The sequence below is a fragment of the Passer domesticus genome, chromosome 7, assembly GCF_036417665.1.
Source record: "Passer domesticus isolate bPasDom1 chromosome 7, bPasDom1.hap1, whole genome shotgun sequence".
NCBI lineage: Eukaryota > Metazoa > Chordata > Aves > Passeriformes > Passeridae > Passer > Passer domesticus.
Window position 1 is genome coordinate 6,297,275 of NC_087480.1, and position 22,525 is coordinate 6,319,799.

General features: G+C 50.0%; 2 protein-coding genes across 5 annotated transcripts; both read left to right on the forward strand.

Moving 5' to 3' along the window:
- The first annotated feature begins 478 nt into the window (after nucleotides 1–478).
- On the forward strand, nucleotides 479–9,442 carry LOC135304321 (V-set and immunoglobulin domain-containing protein 4-like). 3 transcript variants are annotated; one of them, XM_064426599.1, is made up of 9 exons: nucleotides 479–638; nucleotides 1,298–1,654; nucleotides 2,202–2,483; nucleotides 3,354–3,422; nucleotides 4,074–4,151; nucleotides 4,457–4,525; nucleotides 5,208–5,321; nucleotides 6,492–6,513; nucleotides 7,620–9,442. In XM_064426599.1, exons 1-9 carry the CDS (start codon nucleotides 479–481, stop codon nucleotides 7,801–7,803), a joined length of 1,335 nt encoding a protein of 444 aa, XP_064282669.1. In that variant the 3' UTR covers nucleotides 7,804–9,442. The 3 variants fall into 3 exon arrangements, with proteins under 3 accessions (XP_064282669.1, XP_064282670.1, XP_064282671.1); XM_064426600.1 differs by lacking the exon at nucleotides 3,354–3,422; XM_064426601.1 differs by lacking the exons at nucleotides 3,354–3,422; nucleotides 4,074–4,151.
- A 3,627-nt stretch (nucleotides 9,443–13,069) lies between these two features.
- Nucleotides 13,070–22,412, forward strand: LOC135304322 (V-set and immunoglobulin domain-containing protein 4-like). Of its 2 annotated transcripts, XM_064426602.1 has the most exons (8): nucleotides 13,070–13,300; nucleotides 14,629–14,985; nucleotides 15,616–15,897; nucleotides 16,764–16,871; nucleotides 17,515–17,619; nucleotides 18,146–18,247; nucleotides 18,517–18,538; nucleotides 19,344–22,412. In XM_064426602.1, exons 1-8 carry the CDS (start codon nucleotides 13,246–13,248, stop codon nucleotides 19,516–19,518), a joined length of 1,206 nt encoding a protein of 401 aa, XP_064282672.1. In that variant the 5' UTR covers nucleotides 13,070–13,245; the 3' UTR covers nucleotides 19,519–22,412. The 2 variants fall into 2 exon arrangements, with proteins under 2 accessions (XP_064282672.1, XP_064282674.1); XM_064426604.1 differs by lacking the exon at nucleotides 18,146–18,247.
- Nucleotides 22,413–22,525: the final 113 nt, after the last annotated feature.

The following is a 22,525-nucleotide window of genomic DNA, read 5'->3' on the forward strand; positions in this document are numbered from 1 at the left end:
TCATCCTCTCTTATACAGAATATTCCAGCTGGAAGAGACCTACAACAATCATCTGTCTTGCACTGGTAATGTAAAGATTTAAGGGGTTTCATGAACCTTAACTTAAAGCATAGTGGTGGGTGTCACAGAAGCTGGCGAGAAAGTCAATTGTGAGGACCTAGATGGTTCAGCTCCCAATGAGTTCTCTCTCAGACCTGTGTGTAATTCTGTGTTAAAGCTTATTTGTCAGCAAGCAACACAACAAGGAAAAGAGGAAGAAATGGTTGCCTAGGACTCAAAAGAAATAAAGGAAAAAAATTAAAAAACAGAAGGGGGAAAAACATACTCAGCAGAAGCTACAAAATAACGTAGAAGTAACTTTTACACTTTCCTCTTTGCACCCTTCCTTAGGGTTTCCGCTGTGCCCACGCCTCTGGTGGTCACTGAGACACTTGTTTTCTGATAAAGAGGAAGGAAGAGCCACCGGCCGCTGTCCCGGATGCTCGGTGACAGAGCCAGCCCGGGCAGGGAAGTGTTCCTGATTTACCCCAGCCTGGGAAAAGCAGGTTGCTCTGGCTGGAGAGGGAGCAGCTGTGAAGGCAGGATGGGAATGATGCTGCGAGCAGCTGTGCTCCTGAGTTCCCTTCTCCACTGCAGCGGTGAGTCTGGGCTGGGCCTGCCCTGGGTGTGCCTGGCAGGGGCAGCTCTGTTTTGGGAAGAGCTTAGATTCAGTCCTCAGACTGAGAGAAATGTGCTGGGATAAAGGCAATGGTCTGCATTTTTACAGGAAAGAGTTTTAGGTTCCTTGAGCCAGTGGTTTAAGTTTCTCATGCTTGGCTTAGGCTGAGAGAATGGTGTGTTTCAGATACACAAATAGGCAGTGGAGGAGGGAAGTCTTTGCTGTTCCTCAGAAGCCCCAGGGGTGATGTCTGGAGCAGACATTGGCTGAGACCAGGGAGCTGCAACTTGGACTTCAAACCAACTCCTTTCCTCAAGCCTAAGATATCCAATAACTCTGACCCTGTGCTCTACTCAGTGCTGGTGGTGGCAGGAGAGCACCAGGCAGGGCAGGAGAGCCAGGCTGCACCATGGCAGGAGTCGGTGTCCCGGCCATCAGCCACCTCCCATCCTCAAGCCACATTGATTTTTGATTAACCCACCCCTGAGCAGCCCAACACTCACACCCCCCAGTGCCTGCTTGTGTTTCTCATCTGCTGGGTTCTCTTTGCCAATGCTCTTGCCGTGGCTTCACCACCTGGGAGCTGCCTTCACCCTGGCTGCTCTGTGGCTTAATTTTAATCTTCCTTTCTTCCTGCAGCTTTTCTGGAGCTGAGTGGCCCCAGTGAGATCAAAGGGGTCTGGAAGGATTCTGTCACTCTGCCTTGTGCCTATGTGCCTGTGGAGGAGCTCGTGCAGCAAACCCTCACCTGGACTGTGGTACACGACAAGGGCTCAGGCACCATCTTCCGCAGGGATGACTCCGGGGACCACGTCCTCCTGGCTGAGTACAGGGACAGAGTCAGCATCCCAAAGAATGCCCCAGGAAATGTGTCTCTTCTCATCCTGAGCCTGGAGATCTCTGACAGAGGAACCTACACTTGCCAGGTCACCTGGAGAGACAGTAACAACAGCCTGATAGCAAAGGAGATCACCACCAGTTTGGAGGTTGTAAAAGGTAAATCCAAGGAGGAGGCTGATGAGGAGGGAAAGGCTTGGCTCAGGAAGGCTTTTGGGAATTAGAGCAGGTAGGCAGTGACTGTGTGTTTGCATGCAGAAGCATTTTGCTGATCAGTGTCAGCCTCCAGCAAGAAACAGCAAACAGGTCAGAGAGAAATTCTGCCCAGGACACAGCACCCTGCAGCTCAGGGAGGAGTGTGGCCCCTCCAGGACCAGTCCAGCCCTGGCTCTATCTGTAGCCAGTGACTCAATGTTTCCCAGTGGCATCCCAGGGATCCTGTATTGCTGTTCTTTGACTAAATTTCACCCGCATGTGCTTGCCCTCCCTCTGCCCGTGTGGGGGGATTATAGAGGCACAGAGACTGCAGGACACCTGGGTGGCACAGCTGAGCTCATCCTGTGCAGGGAGGAGATGCTCAAGCTGAGCTGTTTGGTTTTTTTGGGGGGAAGGCACCGACAGCAAAAACAGGAACTGCCGTGGCAGGGGGACGGTCCCCACCACAGCCAGGGCTCCGTGACCCGGGTCCCTGTGCTTTGTGTTGCAGTGGCAGCCACCAAGCCCATCATCAGAGCGGCGGGGCCGGGGCTGACGCTGCCGGCCGGGGCCAGCACCCGGCTGAGCTGCGAGGCCGGCGGCTCCCCTCCCATCAGCTACCGCTGGTTCCGGGCCGGCCCGGCGGGCAGAGCCGAGCCCCTGGGCAGCGGGGCTGAGCTGGCCTGGCGCAGCCTGCGGCCCTCGGACAGCGGCACGTACTTCTGCGAGGCGCACAACAGGGCTGGGGCCGGCGCCGCGCAGCGCAGCGATGCCGTGCAGCTGACGGTGACAGGTGAGTGCCGCCGCGCCCGCAGCCAAATCCTCTGCAGGGCAAGGCAGCGCGTCCTCCTGCCCTGCCCGCAAAGAAGGAAACGCCTTCGGCGCTCGGACACAGCCCTCCCCGCTGGCTCCAGCCCGTGTCCTTCTGTATTTCCTGTGCTCAATTTCCTCCTCTTTGAGGAACTGCTCTTTTCTGATGCAAAAGAGGAATTCTACTTCAAACGTTCATGTATTTATTCCTCTGTGGGTTTTTTTGAAGTTCTCCCTGGCTCTGTAATGCTGCCCACTGCAATTCAGCAAGTTGAGACAAGGAGTCGGGGCTTTATTTTGAGCAGCAGGAGCGAGTGAGTGGTAATTCAGTGGCAGAACAAACCACACTGGCCTTTGCTCCCCAGCACCGGCTGCGTGTCTCAGGGAGACACACTGCACTTCATTCCAGGCTCTGACCCCTCCAGGCTCTGCAGGACACTGTGTGACAGGTTGCACTCAATGGCTTCAGAGGAGTTTTTCCATCCAAATGATTCCATGATGGGTGCCTGGTGGGAAACTTGCAGCTCTCCGTGGCTGGTGCCTGGATCAGCACAGCTGTGAAGCCCCTGCTGGCAGAGCCAGGCACACGCACCTGGCAGTGGCCTGTGAAAGAGGCAGAGCTGTGAGCCCCAGGCACGGCGCTGTGGCTGAAGCCCTGTGCTGCTTTCCCAGCAGTCACCCCTTGGAGGGGGCAGCACAGGAACAGGGCTCGCTGCTGGCACAGCATCCCCCTCCTGTCAGCTGGGAGGGGGCTGCTTCCTCCTGCTCCCACCTGTGGGCAATTCTGTACCACAGCAGCATCACCATGGTGGGCAAAGCCCTGTGTGAGCCTCTCCATCCCCTCACCTTGCAGATGTGCCCACAACAACCGTGGCCTTGCAGAGGAATGTGGGAACCACGGGGGGACACCACTCAACCACAGGTCAGGGTGGCAGCAGTGACAGCTGATGGCAAGGGTGGCGTGTTGGGGCAGTGTGTCAGCAGTGCCTGGAAGGGGTTTTATTGCTGGGGTACAAAGTCTTGGCAGCACTGAGCTTCAGTCCATGTGCCTCAGTTTTTAACTCGGGTGTTTCTGAAAGTAGATCTTGCATCCCTCAGTTTCCAATCCACAGTGGCTTTATATGTCATCTTTGTAGGAGAGACCGTAAGTGTCTTAGGGCTGCTGAAAATGCCTTTTCCTAAGCTGCAGATCATATGGGATGGGATGTTCTGGGTTTGGTCCTTTTCTAAAGGATTTTGTCCCTTGTTTTCTGATCTGGAATGAGAGCTGCTGAAGGGGGGCAGATCTGGTGTCTCCAGTGGCAGACACAAGGGATGCAAAAGCTTCCTCAGACCCAGCTGAAAACATGTACTTGACCAGGGACAGCAGTTTTGAGGGAGGGCTTGTGGTTTCCCATTTGTTTTAGTGGGATGTGGGAATTTTTGTCTGGACTAGAGCAGACCTGCTTTCTATGGCTGGATTATGTTTCATTTGGGTTTATGGTGCCCCAGCAACCCTGTGGGGATTGTGGAAGCTGGTGTCAGTCACTGGAAGCTGAGGGAAGATGCTGATAGGTGTTGATTGCTCTTGCAGAAAAACCTCAGACAGAGCTGGTGCCTGGAGGTACCTCAGGAACCTCCTGGACTCCATGGGGCCCCACCACTACTGCAGGTGTGTGTGTACAGACATGCAAATGCACACAGGTACCTGGCATGTGTCTGTGCAGTTAGGTTATACATAAAAATGTATTTATGCTATATATAGCATCCATCCAGTGACCATATGGTGCTGCAGGTACTCTCTCTACAGTACACTGTATACATAGTGCTCATTTCTGCAGTTTGCCTGTTTTCACTGCCTTGTAAAGGGGCTGCAGGCATTCTCTTCTGATCCTACAGCTCGAATCCCAGCTCTCTTGGTGCTAAGATGATGGCTGGAAATGCACTGTCAGACTTTAACTCATGTTTGTTTTCCAGATCTGCCCATAACAGCAACAACTTCTGACAGTGGTGTGGTATATCCAGGGAAGAATGAAACAATTCGTGGTAAGTAAGAGCAAAACCAAGCTGAGAAGAAGGTTAAGGACCACCCAAACCAGATGCTCTGTATTCAAAATTAGTATTCTTCCTTTTTAACTGCAAATTGCATTAACAGCTGTTCTCAAAGGACCCAGATAATTCATGGTGACTCTTTAAAAGGCTCTGGATGTTTGTGTGCCCCATATGTCAACATTTTAAAAAATTCTTCCATAAAGAGTTGTTGCTGTGCTCCTGAGCAGTCAGTCCATTTTTTATCTTGGACTGTCAAAGCTGAAACAGCAGAAAAGCCTTAATTTGTGCCTTGAGCAGACCTACACATCCTCCAGCTTTGCAGCATTGTGACAGGTTTAGACTTTCCAAACAGAACTAAGCAGCATCCTTGAATGGAAAGCTTTATTTTAGGATATGCAGTGCAATTATCCTGTCCAGCTCACATCCCTAGTCACCTCAGCATGAGATGGACACTGTCTGTACAGCTGTGGTCCCTGGTGAGGTGTACACAGGGCTGGGTCACGCAACACCCCCTCAGAGCCACAGGACCAGGGCTCTGTGGGGACACAGCCCCATGTGCTCAGGCAGGGCTGGCTGTTGCTGGCCTTGGGGACATGGCAAATGTCATGTCCCTGCTGCTGCTGCTGTCACCCAGGAGGCCTCCCCTGTCTGAAATTCCTCTGTTGTGTTGCTTTAGATTCCCAGAGGACTGGCTTGTCCCTGTACCTGGTCATCCTGATTGCTGTGGTGTGTGGTGCTGTGGTTTTCCTTGTCATCTCTCTTATCATGTGCATGAGGAAGCCCAAAGATGGTGAGTACAATGTTCTGGAAAACCTGAATGTTTTACTCGTGCCCAGCATGGCTTTACCTTTGATGGGTTTGGGGTTTGGAGCAGAGCTTGCAGCCACCAGCTGCAGCTCCAGCACGTCTGGCATCATGCAGGCAGTAAATGCCACAGGCGGTGGGAGCCCCAAAGAGGCAGAGAAGTCCTTGCAGCCAGGAGGGTCTTCCAGGCACCAGCTGTGGGGTTGGAGCAGCAGTGGCCCTGGTGCTCCTGAGCTGCACCCTCCATCCCTGCACTGGCTCTGGGGCAGCTCAGTCCCTGCCCAGCCCATCCCAAGGTGTGGGGCTTGCTCTGCCACAGAGCCTTGGGTCGGTTGTTTCTCACTGCTGCTCACAGACACCCCAGGGCTCAGACTCTCCTGCTTGGCCAGGCTCATTGCTCCAAATCTTTAAAGCCTCTGGCAGAGGTTTCATCCTGTCCTGGTGCTGGGAAGAGCCTTTGGCAGCAGTTGCTGCTCAGTAGTTCCTGTAGCTGGCACCCAGAGGGAAGAGGTCACTGTCAATTCTCCCTATTCCATGTGAATTTGTTTCCTCTCTGGTCTTCAGTCACAGGATCCATTCACTGAATGTTCTGTCTCTCCTGCACTGCACAAGAAATCCCCTTGACCAAATGTTCCTTGGGGCCTTCCCCACCAGCCGTGCAGGGAGCACACAGATGTGTTTTGGGGTTTGAGATCCCACAGACTTTGTTTTCTCCTTTGTTTTGCTAATGATCTTCCTATGACTCCATGCTACCAATTAATAATAAAATTGTCAGGTATTTCTTTTGCCATTTTTCTTCCTCTTTTTTTTTTTTTTTTAAGGAATCCAGAATAGCCACTTTCAAAACTGTTCTTTATGGAACTTCTAATGATTAGAGAAACTGGGGAAACTGTGGACTTCTAGTTTCTAACTTCAACTTCATCTTTGACATTGGGTCAAAATAACCCAGTTGTGTAATAGCTGGGTTGTTTTTGTTTTCTTGGACTGAATCCTGGGAAACTGAGTCATCCCCTACCTGACATGATATCCAAGGCTGTTATTTTTGTTCTGTCTTGAGACGTCATTTTCTTAAACCAAGAAGGTAAAGAAAAATAAATTCTTTTTTAAGGAATGTAAATGCAAATTATTGACACAAATTCTGATTTTTCTTTTCCAGCTCAAGTCTATGATGTAAAACTGTGAGTATAACCCTTTATCTGGCCCATTGATGAGTCCTGGGGGGATGTATCAGGGCAGAATAAAAAGCACTGCTATTAGCTGTCATAATGAAAACCCCTTAAGCAGTCTGGGTGAAGAGGTTCACAGTTAGCTCAACACCGTATTGTAGAATGGCTTGTGGGCTTTCCACAGCAACAAAGAATGGGGGAAGAAAGATCTTTTTCATGGCAATATCAGAATTGTAGAAGTGAGCAAGAGCTGCTTATTGACTCCTAAGTGCAGGGAGGGCTACTGAAGATGATTGCCAAGGCTAAATTCTCTGTTTTTTCCAAGGCTGAATTCCCAGTGCTTTTTCAAATACGAAGGAAAGGAACTCCCCTTCTAGAAACCACTGGTCATATTCTGATTTATCCTGAAAACATCCCTGGCTGAATTTGCTTCTTCTAACCATAGCTAGGAAGGAAGTTATAACTACTTCTACACTCGGGTTTCACATCCTGATCTACTTGTAACCTGTGGAAGTGTCAGACTTTTCAGTAACAATCTGGCCAAAACATACAAGAAGAACCACTTCTCTAGGTACAAAGTGCTGCTGACTTGAGGATTACAGTGGGATGTGCCAGCATCCCAGTGCTGGGCTTCCCCAGCAGTGTGTAAGGCAGCAGTTTAAGTAACATTTGAACCCTGAGCAATGGAAAAAATGCTGTGATGACATTTCTCCTCAGAGGATCTCTCTTCATGTAAAAAATATTAGATACCATAAGCCAGACAGTGGATGTGGGCTGTTTTCAGTTCTCAATTTGTTTCCTCCAATATGTTTTATAAATATTTGTCTTCAGCAATTATCAGATTGTGCAAGAAATGGTGGTAATCCTTTTATTGCTTGCACGCCCTTTGCTGCCTCTCCTTGGAAACTTTCTCAGGGTTGGAAGCAATGCTGCTACAATGCCCAAGATTTTTCTGCCACCAGAAAGCAAAAGACAAAATTCTCTCCTTCAGAATATTGCCATAGCCCAGTGGCCCAAGTTTACATGGGCTTGAGTTAGACCATAATAATGTCAAAATCCTGATGGTTGGAGATGCTTTGTTTACTCTGGTTGCTATTCTTTTTGCTTTTTGATTTCAGCCACAACTTGAAAGCAGCAGCTTCTTCAAGCACAGGTCACTATGAGGAACCCATCTCTGCCACTGAAAACAGCTATGTGATGGAGCTTGGGGAAAACAAAGTCTCTGAAGAAGTAAATAAGAATGTGCCTGGTGGTGTTGCAAACCCCCAGGAATCTGAGTATGAAGTAGGGGACACTTCCTGAGAACCAACAATGTTCTGCAGACACCAGTCCTGAGGAGCACCTTCACCCACACAAAATACATATTTATTTTCCCTTTTTTCCCTTGATACATAGGTTGCACAAGCACTGGTTGCTCTCCCTTCAGAGTCCCTGCAGTGAAAATGCAAGAACTTCAGTTACAGACTGCTGTATAGAATTTCTGATTTTGTTTTTCTTGATTCCCTTTCATCACCTCTATCCAAGAAAGCCCTTTGAATGCTGCAGCAGGCAGGTCCCAGGCTAGGAGCACTGTACTGAACTTACTGCTGTATCTGGCCAAAAGAGCCAGTGTTTCCAGCCTTTGGTGGGAGGAGAGCCAGCACTGAGGGCTGCTCAGCATCCCCCTCCCCGTGGGTGAGCAGGGCAGGATGTGGCTGGCTTGGGCATCGATGGTTCTTCTCCTGCCCACCTGATGCTGCACAGATTTAATGGGAGAGAGATTTTATAGGAACACTGGAAGGCAGATTAAAGCCAAGAGGAGCTCAGGAACTGCCACACCAGGAGCAGCAGTGCAGGAAGCAGGAGTGTCCCTGCTGTCCTTGTGCTGCCCTTGATCCCCCTGCACAGCCCTGCAGCGAGGTCTGGGCACACGGCCACAGCTCTGGCTGCTTCTGGTACTGCCAGCAGGCACTTTCTTTCTGAGCTTGTGTTTTCTGCTCTCTTTAAATGCATGATGGATATTTGAAAGGAATTAGATACTTTTCTATATGTTTGGGGTAGGATTGCTTACATGTGCCTCACATATTTCGCTGTGTGCATTTCTGCACAACTGGCTCATTTTGGAATGCCAGCAAGCCCTCACTAGATACTCAAGATGTACTTTCCTCCCAGCTTAGAAGCCCTGAAGGGGTAAATTATGAATAATTTCTACTGCTCTGAGTAAATCTATTATGCAGAGTTATGGAGCAACCTTTTTATAATGAACAGGGCAGTCCTCTGTGTCCCATTAAAGGCCATGCAGGCAGATGTAAAACAGAAGGAGTGACCCAAGGGATGAGCAAAACATTGGTGGCACAGGATTAATGGGCCACCAGCTGTGCATCTGCAGGCCTCTGAGCATCAGTTCAAAACTCACCAGAATTCAAAGGGAGTGTGAGGTGCTAATGGAAAGGTGTTCCAGTCAAAAGCCAGGACTGTGCTACTGTGAAGCCCATGGAATGTCACTCCTTATGTGTGCATGGTGGCCTCATCTTGGGTTTAGCAGAGCAAGGAAAGCTACTGAGAATGATTGGAAAGAGTAATTAGTGGTACAAAAACACATCTGTGCAAACAGTCTCAGAAAAAAGAGAAGAAGAAACAAATGAGCAAAGTGTGCCTGAGGCGGTCAGGGCTGAGAAGGTGAAGGGGTTACAGCTTGTTTACAGCTTCTCTGAAAAGGATGCAGAAATTAGCGATCATTATCTGGTAGCACTTTCAAAGGGCAAGGAAAAGTACTTCTTTGTATGTAACACAGGAATAAATGTGGAACGCAGTGCTGCTCACCCAGGGCTGAGAGCCAGAGGTCTAATGGGAAATTAGAGGAATTAATAATTTAAAAGTTCATCAGAATGCACAAACTACCAGGCACACTTTCCAGGCACTTATCAGTGACCTTATACTTTCTCCTGTGCTACAAGTTTTATTTCTCTTTGTTAAGAATGTACTTAAAAACCAAGGGCTGGGACATCTTGGTTTCTGAATGAAAAGGGAATACATGGCAGCTACTGGTGCTGTCATGGAGAAAACTGCCAACGTGTACATGCAGCTTATTGCAGATGTGGAGAAAATAGGTGTGAGTGTGTGTTCTGCATGTGTGAGGTCAGAGGGAGTGGGAAGGAAATGTGGCAGGTGCTGGAGCACAGCCCATCCATCTGAGCTCAGCCTGACTGCTGTGGCCACTGAAGGGGTGGATGTGGCCACCTGGAATGAGCTGCAGGGCTCTTCATCTGAGGGGTCTGACGTGGCCAGAGCTCCAGCCAGAGGAGCTGGGACAACTGAGGGAAGGCAGAGATGAAGGGTGTCCCACTGAGGGACAGGGTGGTCAGTCACACTGGGTCTGAGCTCTCACTGCTGAAACCCCATGGAAATGGCTGCAAGGAATCCCACAGCTTGCCCCAAAATCACTCAATTCCAGCTGCACTGCAAAGCCACAGGCCATGCAGCCCTCCCAATGTGGTTAAACAGCAGTGTTATCCTGGCTGGACAGCCAGCACCAGGAGCTGATGATATTAAATACAGCTGTTGTAAGGCAAGCTCATTCAACTGAAAATAAATCCATGAATTGTGGCCTCCATGTGTTTTGTGTCTGCATGCACTGGGGGACAAGGCCCAGGTCCTGACTTGCTCTGGGGTGTACCTGGGCAGAGGAGCAGCTGCTGTGCACCCTGTGCAGTGGCAGAGGATGAGCTGAAATCACAGCAGATCAGCCCAGAGCAGATTTGTTGACCAAACCCAGAGCTCAGCCAGGCTCTGCAGAGCACTGGGAGGAGGAGCTGGGCAGCCTGAAGAAAGCCAGCATCAGATGGTGCTGGGACTCCAGAGAGCAGCAGCAGTGCTGTGTGGTGGCTGCAGGTAAGGGACATCTGCACTGCTCTGATGGCTGGGGGTGGCAGCCCACCTGCAGCACCAGGAAAGAAACCAGAACTTGGAAGACATCGTACACACGGGTCACTTTCTTGGAATCAGGAGCTGTTTACAAGGATTTGGCCAAGCCAATACCAACCCAGAGCTAATGTCATTGACCTGGGAATTCCTGGGAAGGGAAGTGAATTTTTCAGAGAGAGCACTTGTACATCATGTTTCTTCTGCCACACAAGCTTTAAGGGGAAATGCTAATTTACACCAATTTCTGTTTCTTGAAGTGGAACAAGGTTATGTTTTGATGACTGACTGTATGATTATCTGATGTGACAGAACTGTGGTGTGAATGGCTGGGATAGACCACACTACCAGTTTCTGAGGGACATCCAAAAAGTACTTAGTAAAATACACTCTGTTGAGTCAGATCCATGAGCTAGCTATGGCTGGACCAAACAAGAAAGTCTCAAGTAAAAATTGCTTGTTTTTTGAATGCACATGGTTGAAAAGGCGTACTTTAAGACCTTTCTTCTTAGGTTATCTACTTTTTGGTCATTTGCTCATAACTGGGTACTGAATTTCACCTCCTTGAATGCTAAGGATCTTATTTATCACCAAAAAAAAATGGTAGCAAACTTCTCTGGCCACTGGTAAACTTTGTCAGAAGATGAATGTGAGATGTGAGCTCAGCAAAGCTGGTCCCTATGAACAGGGTCTGAGTGACCATCTGTGCTCAGGTTTGGGGACATGGGGACTTTACTGTGTCACCTGTAGTTAGCCCAAAAGATGAGTAGCAGAAATGGCAGAACAAAGAGTGCCTGAGCTGTGGTACTTGAAGAAATGTCACTTGAGAGAGTGTCCTGTCCTGTGTGTGGGAGGAAGGTGGGTACCTGGGGGCACAGGCTGCAGAGTGCCTCACCTGCAGCACTGCTGAGAGAGCAGCAAGTTCAACCCAGAGCAGAGACACTGGAATAAAATACTGCATTTTAACAAACCAGGTATCTAGCCAACATGTCTGAGACACTGAAGGCTTTTTCTTCTCGTGTTCAGATACAAAACTGTGAGGAGTCCTTTCAGTAAGGAAGAAATGGGCTGACTGTGTGAGTCAGGGAGCCATGTCTGTGTCCAGGGAGAGAAAGATGTCGTGTCCATCGCATTTGGGGAACTACAGTTATTCATGTCTGCTTTACTTAAATAGCCTTTTTTTTTTTTTTTTTTTAAATCCTGCATAATTAGAGCCTCAGGAAGTCTTGCATGTCCGGTCCAAAAAATAATCCTATCAGCAGTTTTAGCTTGGGTTCTCAACTTCTTTCAGGGCGTGTTCCCCAAAACTCAGCTTCTCTTAAACTGTTTTGTGTAGGAGATTGTTTGTTTGGGACAAGGCTCTACTGCCAGTCATGGATCAGGGTGTGGAAAGGGTTGGGTTTTAATCATCTCTATGAAAGTTCACACATTTCCCTCTTTGAGTGACACAGCTAGCAACTTTAACAAGTAGGTTTTTGTTTTGTTTGTTTGCTTGCTTTTAGGGAGGACTCAAACATTGCTAAAATCTTCTCAGGGGCAGCAGGGGCAGATGGATCCAGGCCACGTGCACTGGTACCCCACTGGCAGCTGCAGCAAAGATGTCCAGATGAAAAGTCGGCAAAAATGAAGTTTCAATGTCTGACATAGACATGCATTGCAAGAAGGGGTGTGGCTGCCCCATCCTCTTCCTCAGCAGGATGGCAGCTGGTGGTGGCTCTCAGAGCCCTGGATTAATTTTTTACATCACGACTTGCAGCACAATATTTAGCTTTTTGCTCCAGACAAATTCCACCACAGGGATCAGCAGGGTGGAACTGGGAATCACAGTCAGCAAGGGCCCCACGGGTGGGCATGCCTCTACCTGGGACTGAAATGAGATCCACCCAGCTCTCATTAGCTTACTGACTCTGGGAAAATTAAGGTAATCTCCAGCTCTCATTACCCTAGCAGAGAGGGAATAAGCTGTCACTGACATGGAGCAGCACTTCCAGAGATGGGTTCAGCTGCAAGTGAATGTTTCAGCCCCAGCAGACAGGTATTGGTTGTGATGGGACAAGGCTGTGGCAAAACCATCCCATTTACCTTTCTCTCCCAGCTCCAGCAGAAAACAGCTCCCTGTGCCTCAGACACATCTGCCTCCTGCTCAAAGATACTGTTTCCCCGGTGCAGCTGTTAGAACCATGTGCTAAAGCATGGCTATTGAATAATACTCAAAAATTTCCTCTAGTGACTATTAAACCCCTGTAACAGAATTCACTAGGTCAGTAGATTTGCTTTTATACATATTTCTTATCTTTCTCTAAGTCCTTCTCCTTCTGGTAATAATTAGTAAGCACAGATCAATCCTGTGTATCACACCTAGATAATTCTTGGGAGTACTTTTAAAGATACCCCACAGTACACTCAGAATGTCCCTTGGCTGCCAGTCAGAGTCACCTCCTTGACAAACACAAACACCTCCTTGACATGCTCCGTGCGCTTTCAGAGCATGACTTTTGCCCGTGAACTGGAAGGTCACATTGCACCAGAAATGTGACCTGAGAGACTCTGTGATGCTCAACACGACCTGGCAAAGGGCACTTCCAGCTCAGAAAGGCAGCTGGGTCCTGGATGCATCAAGAGAAGTGGGTGGGGACAGGGAATGGGACTGGAAAGATCCATACAGCCTCTCCCCTTCCTTCACCCTTCACCTAACTCAGCAGTGAAATGGACTCGTGATGTTTCAGAAAGAGGATCCTAGATGACAAAGGACAGAATAAAGGGAAGTGTTCTTCACTTGCAGTCTGGTCCCAGGAGGGTGGGAGTCTCTTGGGGAAAGGAGGACAGACCTGCACTTCTGGGAGAATGGGAGAAGTTGGGTGGATAGTGCTGTTTGTGATGACTTTCATCAGCTGCAATGGTGAGTAAATGCTTCAATGCATAAGAAAAAAAATCAGAGTACTAAGAAGATAGCAAAATTCTTTCAAATTATAGCATCTTTTTGGGGTTTTTTTAATTGACAAGTCATTTAGGAAGTCTTTAGCTTATTATATTAACCACAGAGCCTGAGAATTCATGAGTCTCCTTTGGCATCAGATACAATGAGGGGCTTTCAAAAGTGCAGCAAATGGGGCAGTATTGGGCAAGTCAGCTTCCCTGCCCCAAGGCAAGAGCAGAATACAGTTTTTTGGGACCCTTGGTGGTGTCCAGCTCTCAAAACAGTCTTGGTGAAGCTGGAACATGCATTCTAAATTTAATAACTCATCCTCATTGTTCTGTTAGCATGGCCCTGGGAAGAAGAAGAGCTGTGAGACCAGGGGCTGGCACATTTGATTCCCCTTGGTCTCTCCTACCTAGTGACTCTCTGGTTGCATCAGGAAAGCTGGGACTGGGACCTTGGCTTCAGTTCCTATTCCCCTGACTGAACATAGCCTTTCCTCAGGGCATGTATGACACTGGCAGCAGCAGAGGATAGTTTTGGAAGTAGGAGAAAAGTGCTCTTACACATTGTATATAAAAGCACAGGATCGCTCCTGACATTTAGAAAATTGGGTTGAAATACATTCCCCATTTCTTCATAAAAACCCCCAACTTTGCAGATTACTGGGATCTGCCTCTCAACAAACTTCTTGTGAGCTAAAGCTGCTGAATGTAACCAATGTCTTTCCAGGGAGGGGAAAGGGAGAAGAATAAAATGGTATGGGGGGAGATGAGCCAAGTCAAATGAAATTCAGGTGATTTGCTACTTACAAGAGGCACGTTCCAGAGGAGCATGTGGGATCCATGGGCAGGCAGCTGGAGAAATTGGGAAAATGTGTGAAGAAAATCTGTCCACTCTTCTCCTGTGCCTACCTGAATGCTTGGCAGGGTGCTGATCTGTGTCAGGTCTGAGGTTTTCCAAGGCCAAAGCAAAAGGATAGGCTTTGGTCCACCATTCCTATTCCAGGTTCAGTACTGCAGGGAATACCCCTAAATGTTCTTGCCCACAAGGAGACTGTCTGTGCCGAGAAAGAATTAAGAATTGGCAAGTTCCCAGAGAGAAACACAATAAAAATAGCCATGAGGTCAAGGCAGATGTTCACTTCCCCATGCTTGATGACGTGGGCTGCCTTAGTGCTGTGGTGTACAGCACATCTGAGACCTGGCCACATGCTGGCACCTACTGCCCGGTGAGTCCCGTCTCTCCGGAGGATGTTTCCCTCCTCTGCTGCATTCTGATTTCTTCCCTTCCACTGCTGCTCCCCACAGCCTTCCTGGATCTGTCCAGTGTCCACCAGGTCACGGGCACATGGATGGGATCCACCACTGTACCGTGTACCTATGTGCCTTCAGAAGATTTCACACAGCAAACGCTCAGCTGGAGCCTGGAGCGGGACTCCAGCACCTCCACCATCTTCCGGAGGGACGACTCTGGTGACCACATCTTGCTGTCCAAATTCCGAGGCCGAGTCAGCGTCCCAAAGCACAGCCCAGGGGATGCCTCACTCCACATTCAGAACCTTGAAATACCTGACAGTGGACACTACACTTGTCAAATCATCTGGAGGTCTAGAGATAACAGCTTGACAACAAGAGAAGTGACCACTATAGTTAAAGTTGTCAAAGGTAAATCCAGCAGTAAAGTCCAGCTCTTGTGCAGCCAGGTTAAACCAAAAGAAGCGAGAGGGGACCAGCATTGATGTGAATAGTCTTTCACACCACACTAGGTTGGGGGTTGAAGCATCTTCTTCCCTTGCTGTGTTGGTTAACCTTCTCAACACATGGAGGTGAAGGAATGAAGTGGGGAAGGGAACGAGTTAGAGTACAGCCCAAGCTGGATCTATTGATGGGCCAGTTGAACCCATGATGTTTGAGATAACATCCAGGTCTGGTTCTGTGCAGGCAGCCAATATCTCCATGGTTCTTGTAGCAGGTGGGTGTAGTGTGAGCCAAGTCTGCCTTCTCCCCTTCCTAAGCATCCTCAATGTGTGCTAGAAAAAACTCTTTCTGCAAGGGGGCCACGCACCCCAGAGAGCAGGAGTGTGTGAAAGGCAGCGGCAATGGTGGCACAGCTGGTGAAATCTGGATTAACACACAGGCTGCCTGAGCTCAGCCTGTGCAGGGAGGAGATGCTCAAGCTGAGCTGCTTTTTTCCGGGAAAGCACCGACAGCAGGAGTGAGAACTGCTGTGGCAGGGGGACGGTCCCCACCACAGCCAGGGCTCCGTGACCCGGGTCCCTGTGCTTTGTGTTGCAGTGGCAGCCACCAAGCCCATCATCAGAGCGGCGGGGCCGGGGCTGACGCTGCCGGCCGGGGCCAGCACCCGGCTGAGCTGCGAGGCCGGCGGCTCCCCTCCCATCAGCTACCGCTGGTTCCGGGCCGGCCCGGCGGGCAGAGCCGAGCCCCTGGGCAGCGGGGCTGAGCTGGCCTGGCGCAGCCTGCGGCCCTCGGACAGCGGCACGTACTTCTGCGAGGCGCACAACAGGGCTGGGGCCGGCGCCGCGCAGCGCAGCGATGCCGTGCAGCTGACGGTGACAGGTGAGTGCCGCCGCGCCCGCAGCCAAATCCTCTGCAGGGCAAGGCAGCGCGTCCTCCTGCCCTGCCCGCAAAGAAGGAAACGCCTTCGGCACTCGGACACAGCCCTCCCCGCTGGCTCCAGCCCGTGTCCTTCTGTATTTCCTCTGCTCAATTTCCTCCTCTTTGAGGAACTGCTCTTTTCTGATGTAAAAGAGGAATTCTACTTCAAACGTTCTTCTATTTATTCCTCTGTGGGGTTTTTGAAGTTCTCCCTGGCTCTGTAATGCTGCCCACTGCAATTCAGCAAGTTGAGACAAGGAGTCGGGGCTTTCTTTTGAGAAGCAGGAACGAGTGAGTGGTAATTCAGTGGCAGAACAAACCACACTGGCCTTTGCTCCCCAGCACCGGCTGCGTGTCTCAGGGAGACACACTGCACTTCATTCCAGGCTCTGACCCCTCCAGGCTCTGCAGGACACTGTGTGACAGGTTGCACTCAATGGCTTCAGAGTTTTTCCATCCAAATGATTCCATGATGGGTGCCTGGTGGGAAACTTGCAGCTCTCCGTGGCTGGTGCCTGGATCAGCACAGCTGTGAAGCCCCTGCTGGCAGAGCCAGGCACACGCACCTGGCAGTGGCCTGTGAAAGAGGCAGAGCTGTGAGCCCCAGGCACGGCGCTGTGGCTGAAGCCCTGTGCTGCTTTCCCAGCAGTCACCCCTTGGAGGGGGCAGCACAGGAACAGGGCTCGCTGCTGGCACTGCATCCCCCTCCTGTCAGCTGGGAGGGGGCTGCTTCCTCCTGCTCCCGCCTGTGGGCAATTCTGTACCACAGCAGCATCACCATGGTGGGCAAAGCCCTGTGTGAGCCTCTCCATCCCCTCACCTTGCAGATGTGCCCACAACAACCGTGGCCTTGCAGAGGAATGTGGGAACCACGGGGGGACACCACTCAACCACAGGTCAGGAAGACAGTAGTGACATGGAGCACTCAGTGACAGGTGAGTGCCCAGGCCAGGGTCATTCACCTCTGTGGCAGGAGAAGACCAAGACAGGGAGTTTGCTCTTCCACAGCCAGACCAGACACCTATGCTGAGTATGAATGGTGTCTTGATTGCTACCCAGAGAGGCAACACCAAAGGCTGGCACCCCTACTTTGCAATGTGCCTGATCATGGGAGGGGACAAGAAAATGTTTTCTGTTTCCCTCTGGGACCAGAACTGTTGAGAGGCTGCAGAGCTTCAGAAGGAGGTCGCCTGGGGCAAGAGACCTGGCACACCTCAGGAAGTTTATGGTGAAGGTGATGGCAAAGCCAGAGAGTCACCATGGGAGAAACAGAGTGAAGATGTCCTCTGGAAATCTAGGGAAATGCCAGCAGGGTAAACCAAAGCATTCCCAGGCCATGCTGTAGCCAGGCATGATGCCTTATATCAGCCAGGGCTGCCAGGAACCTGTGGGCAAAGGACAGGGAGGGGGACATGAGTGCCAAATGCTGCCCCAGGCCTGCTGGCAAGACACACACAGGATAACAGGTGATCTAGGTGGATCTAGGTGGCAGATCTAGGTGATCTAGGCTGGCAGAGCAGGCCCCATTTTCCTGATGCCCAGTGGGGCTGCAATGCATCCACCATTCTCCACTGACAGATCCAGTCCCAACGACACGGGTGTCCAGGATGGATACAGATCCAGTCCCAACGACACGGGTCTCCAGGATGGATACTGCTCCAGTGGGGCCTTTCACAGGCACAGGTGAGTGGAGTCTCATGCTGGAAAACACCAGGTTTGCACTGGCAAGGGAGGGTGGCAAACATCATCCCAGACCAGCTCCACATCTGGCTGCTGTGCTTGTGGCAGATAGGGCTGCAGGGAACAAACCCTGGCACGCCAAATACGGGACATTACCCAGGCAGGAGCTGCTCTCCTGACTCCCACCCACACGGCTGTCGGTGGGGGTGTTTGCAGCCTGAAGTTTGCTGCTTGTTTTCACGCAGGGATGCCCCATCCCTGGAAGTATCCAAGGCCAGGTTAGACGGCGCTTGGAGCAAGCTGGTTGGTGGAAGGTGTCCCTGCCCACGGCAGGGCGTGGAACGAGATGATCCCTTTAAGATCCCTTCCCAACTAAACCATCCCGGCACTCTGTGACGGCCGGCGAGTGGCTGCACCCCCAAGTGGCCTCGGCCGCTTCTCGGTTAGAATTTAAAGGCCGTCCAAAGCAGCGGGGGACTGGTGGCTCCGGACTGTCCCCCGGCCGCGGTGACAGCGCTGTCCCCCGCAGGTTCCCCGCTGCTCTACGGGCTGCCGGCCGCGCTGGGCGGCGCCGCGCTGGGCGCGCTGCTGGCGGCGGCGCTGGGCTGCTGGCGGCGGCGGAGGAAGGACGGTGAGCAGCGACAAACCCGGCCGGGCCGGGCGCCGGGGACTGCCCCGGGAGGAGGGGACGGGTGGGCGGTGAAGGGCCCGGTCGGAGGTGAAAGGCGGGAGGGACGCTCCCATCCCCATCGCTCCCATCCCCGGCTGATCCCTTCCAGAGAGAAGCCTGTGGGAGGGTTATTCCCTAAATGTGGGAGCACCTGGAAGTTGGGTTTTGTTCTGTGACGCTTATCTTACATCCTTTTATTTTTCTTTTTTTCTTTTTTTTTTTTTCCCCAGAACCTCTCTATGAAGTTGCTTTGTGAGTGCAATTTTCTCCTTGGGACATTAAGACTGAGGGCACTGTACTGGTATCTGCTGCTAAAAAGCCTCTTTGCTCCGTGAAAAGCAAAGATTTATTTTCCTTACATGGGCAGGATCTGAACACCTTGGCAGTTTAGTTAGCAACATGAGGACTTAACATGTGGTCACAGGAGATAGCCAGACTGTTCTTTATTATGGTAGAAAAACAGAAAGATACTATGGGTGCTATGCTGTGTCTGTCATATGCCATGGGAAACCTGTTCTCTGTGGGAAATTCTTGCCATTATTTAGCAAAGCAAAGGACAGAAATTTTCAGCTCTTCCTTTAAGTTCCCTCTACACTTGCCTTTCTCTATAAGAAATATGTCTTAGTGCTTGGCCAAGTATTAATTTGCAGAGTTCCTATTAGCATATGATTATATAAACATGTCTTCTGCCCTGTCCTCATCTCAATCCTTAGCACCTTCATACTGCTTTCCTACTCAGAGACACACCATAGCCATCTGTAGCAATTTTTCCCAATTATTCCTGGTATTTATTTTCCAAAGGCTGGACTGTCTGCTGGTAAGTTTAGAGTATAACATGATAATGCCATCAGAGTTTACAGTACCAGTATTAACCAGTGCTTCTTTTTGTGTAATTCTTTTAACATCACATTCTAGTGTCTTTCAGAGCCCCCCAGGCCCTCACTAGGATAGTATGAATTTTGCTGGTCACAGATTACGTGGTAGATCTTGTCTCTAAGATGTAAATGAAGTGCCATCTGCTTTAGTCATCCCTCTCACTCGTGTCTCTCTGTCCCAGCCGCAGAACTGCAGATGTCGCCCTGCTGCACCCTGAGGTGGAAGTCCCTGCTAAGTGCCTGCAGGAGGAAACGTGCTCCAGCACTGAAAAGACCACCATGAAAGACAGGAAAAGCCCTGAGTATGAGAACCTTGTGACTGCAATGGAATCTCAGTATGAAACAGAAGGAATTTAGTACTAGCTTTTCCACATCAGCAGCCATGCAGAGCTGCAGGTACTGAATAGTGAACTCAGCAGAGGGAAACTCTTCCTCCTGTTGTCCCTCTGTTCTGCTCTCACTGCTTGCTTTAACCCAGAGGAGCTGCATAACCTTTTGGTCTTTGGCAGACCTGCCTGGGGGAGCAAAAAACCCCAGCCAAGTGTTTGTCTACCCATTCTATAGAGCAAGTTGTTTCTGAGCAACCTGAAAGACCCAGGGCAGGAAGAGAGGATCTGAAGGAGTGAGAACATGAAATTATTTAGCCTGTAAATCCAGGAGTAGTTGGTGCAATGTGCCAGTCAGTAACACTAGCAAGGGATACTCTCCATTGTGTGTTCCTGTTAAGACATCCCAGGCTGCAAGGAACCAGGATTGTGCTGGCAATGGATATCCTATGGCTTTTGCAGTTCAGCAAATACTGGTTGTACATCCTCCTTGTGCTTGAGTATTTCTTCTTTTTTTTTTTTTTTTTTGTTACAGCATGGTAAGGGGACAACAGAGGGGAGATTGCTGTCCCAGGAATGCCATTTTTCCTATCAGACTGGAGCTCAGTGCTCAGAAATAGAGGGAATGAGTCTCTGAACTGTCACCCACTGGTTTTCTCATGGAAAACAAGAACAGATGTTGAAGGAAATGCTGGCATTTTTTACAGTTTGGGGGCCAGAGGCATGATAAAATAGAGGGAAATTTGAGGCATTTGGATAATGATTAAGGGACCTCTCTGAATACAACAGGCTGACACCAATTTACTCTGGGGGATGTAAGCCAATCTGTGTGATTACTAATGCTGACCTGTTGTGCAATGTGGCTGCAATTCCTGCCTTCAGCTGCAGTGCATTCCCTACAGTACACTGTCACTCAGCAGCCTGATTTGCCTTGTCCCTGTTAATTGTTTGCATCTTGCCTGTACTGCAGTGCTGCTGTCAGTTCTGTCCTCTCTGTGCCTCCAGCCAGCATCCCTTCGTCCCCCAGGGACTTGGCAGGGAGGAGGAATGCCTCCTGGCTTTAGCAAACCAAATTAGTAAGAATTACTGGCTTTTTTATATCAGTGGGTGCAGCAAGGAAAGCATGGGGAAGCAGCTGACCTCAAGTCACACACACCCTCCTGCTTGGCCCTGACTTTGCCCACAAGGCTCGTCTCTGCTGCCATGAATCATCTCTTTTTGAGTCAGCAGGGTCACTTTGCTGTTTGTGGCCTAAGTGCTGTGTAGAGCCACATTTTTATCTTTACAGCTCTGAATTGCAGGGTGTGAGATGGGAAAGATCAGAGAAAAAAAAATCTCCTGCCTATATTGTGAGGGCTTCACAAGCACAGTGACAGCCATGCAGGGAGGGCTGTGCTGGCTGTCAGGCTGTGCTCCAGGGAGGCAAAGTCTGGATCCAGTCTGTCCCTGTGGGACCCATGGCAGCCAGTCCTGGAGACCCCATGCTGCAGAAGCTGCTGGCATCAGCAGTTCCAGGGGTGGTGCAGAACAAAGGAGTTGAGGGGAATGGAGAGCTGCAGCCATGCTCACACAGGGCAGTAGCATGTGGTGCAAGGTCAGTACTGGGTGGGAAGGGAACTGAAAATTTCTCAGCTTCCCCATCCTTACCTCAGCAAATCTAGGCCCAAAACATGTAACATGGCACTCTCCTTCCTCACCCCCCCAACCCAAAATAATCCTCATTAATTTTCAATTAGCTTGGTATTTTGTGCAAATTTTCCTGCTGTTAAAAGCTCTGAGCTCTAGGTTCACTCGTTGACTACGTAACACCATGGTTTTTCCATCTTGTGATTCCTCCCACCACTGATCTGCTCTGACAAGGTCTGGACACCTTCCTCAGAAGACATGAAGCCTTGAAGAGGAAGAAGGCAACAGGAGTTAAGAAAGGGGGAGCAGATGGACCAGCCCCCATGTACTCCATGTTGTCACTCCTCTAGTTAGGGCAGCAACAGGACTTAGGTCACAAGTAGCAGAAGAGTGCAAACATTAGAAGCCTGTCTCCAGTGCTGAGTTGTTTTTCCCTGGGTAACAAGTGTGTTATTATTTCTTTATTTTGCTTTTAGCATGTTTTTCATGTTTCTAGTAAAACCAGTTGGCAACAGAACATTTTTCTTCTGAAACCAGAAAACTTCTCCTTTCCTTGCACTGTGCTCTTCTGCTGAGCTCTGCTCCAGAACGGAAGGAAAAGTTCAGCTTCTGCCCTGAAAGGACACTGCCTCCCAAAAACACACTATCTCAAGTGGCCAGCACAGTGTCATGAGACTCGCAGTTCCCCTTGCAGTGCCTGTCCCATGGAGGGGACCTGTTGGCTTTTACAGCTGCTGGGTTTGTACCATACTTCAGAGCAGGGAGGTGGGAGATGAAATCCCAGAGAAATTTGTACCACTGTAATTTGATGTTCTTGTAAGAGAAAGAGTTTACTTTCTTTCCCTTCAACCGTCATCTGGAAGGATATGGGAGCTGAAGGGGAGAGTTATCTAAAAAGCAGAGAGCAAACTACTGGAAGCAAAAATTGGAAATGCATGAGAAAACAAGAATGAAAGGCATAAACAAACCTTTGGCCATCTGTGGTGCAAAGGAGGTTGGGTCTGTTGAAACCTCGAGGTTTGAGTGACAGCAGGGCTTGGGGCTGACACGGCTGTGTGCTTCATGGAGGATCCACCGGGGACAAAGCACAGCCTGAAGTCACAGACCTTGCTCTCTTTTGAAGCTGACCTCAGTGATAAAGGTCAGGGCCGTGTCTGTGAGTCATGAGGAGGTGCTTGAGAGAAACCATGGGAGTGTCAGCCATAAGGAGTAGGGCCATTGCTGGCCACTTGTGGACCATGTTTGTCCAGAAGTGCACAAGCTAGTCAAAAAGCAGAACACAATTTGCTTAGGCAATTACATATATTCATGGGTTCCAGCTTAGTACAAACTCCAGCTTCTTTGAAATATTTACTAAGAAATAGTTGCAACAAAAAGCCCAAAAACTTAGTATTCAAGTTTATTAATACTCT

What these genes read in the sequence shown, in the direction of transcription:
- LOC135304322 (XM_064426602.1), top strand. Translation starts at nt 13,246, where the DNA reads ATGGGAGAAGTTGGGTGGATAGTGCTGTTTGTGATGACTTTCATCAGC. An exon ending in CGTGCAGCTGACGGTGACAG is followed by an intron (nt 15,898 to 16,763) that starts GTGAGTGCCGCC and finishes CTCACCTTGCAG; the next exon opens with ATGTGCCCACAACAACCGTG. An exon ending in GGGGCCTTTCACAGGCACAG is followed by an intron (nt 17,620 to 18,145) that starts GTGAGTGGAGTC and finishes TGTCCCCCGCAG; the next exon opens with GTTCCCCGCTGCTCTACGGG.
- LOC135304321 (XM_064426599.1), top strand. Translation starts at nt 479, where the DNA reads ATGCTCGGTGACAGAGCCAGCCCGGGCAGGGAAGTGTTCCTGATTTAC. An exon ending in TTCCCTTCTCCACTGCAGCG is followed by an intron (nt 639 to 1,297) that starts GTGAGTCTGGGC and finishes TTCTTCCTGCAG; the next exon opens with CTTTTCTGGAGCTGAGTGGC. An exon ending in CAGTTTGGAGGTTGTAAAAG is followed by an intron (nt 1,655 to 2,201) that starts GTAAATCCAAGG and finishes TTTGTGTTGCAG; the next exon opens with TGGCAGCCACCAAGCCCATC.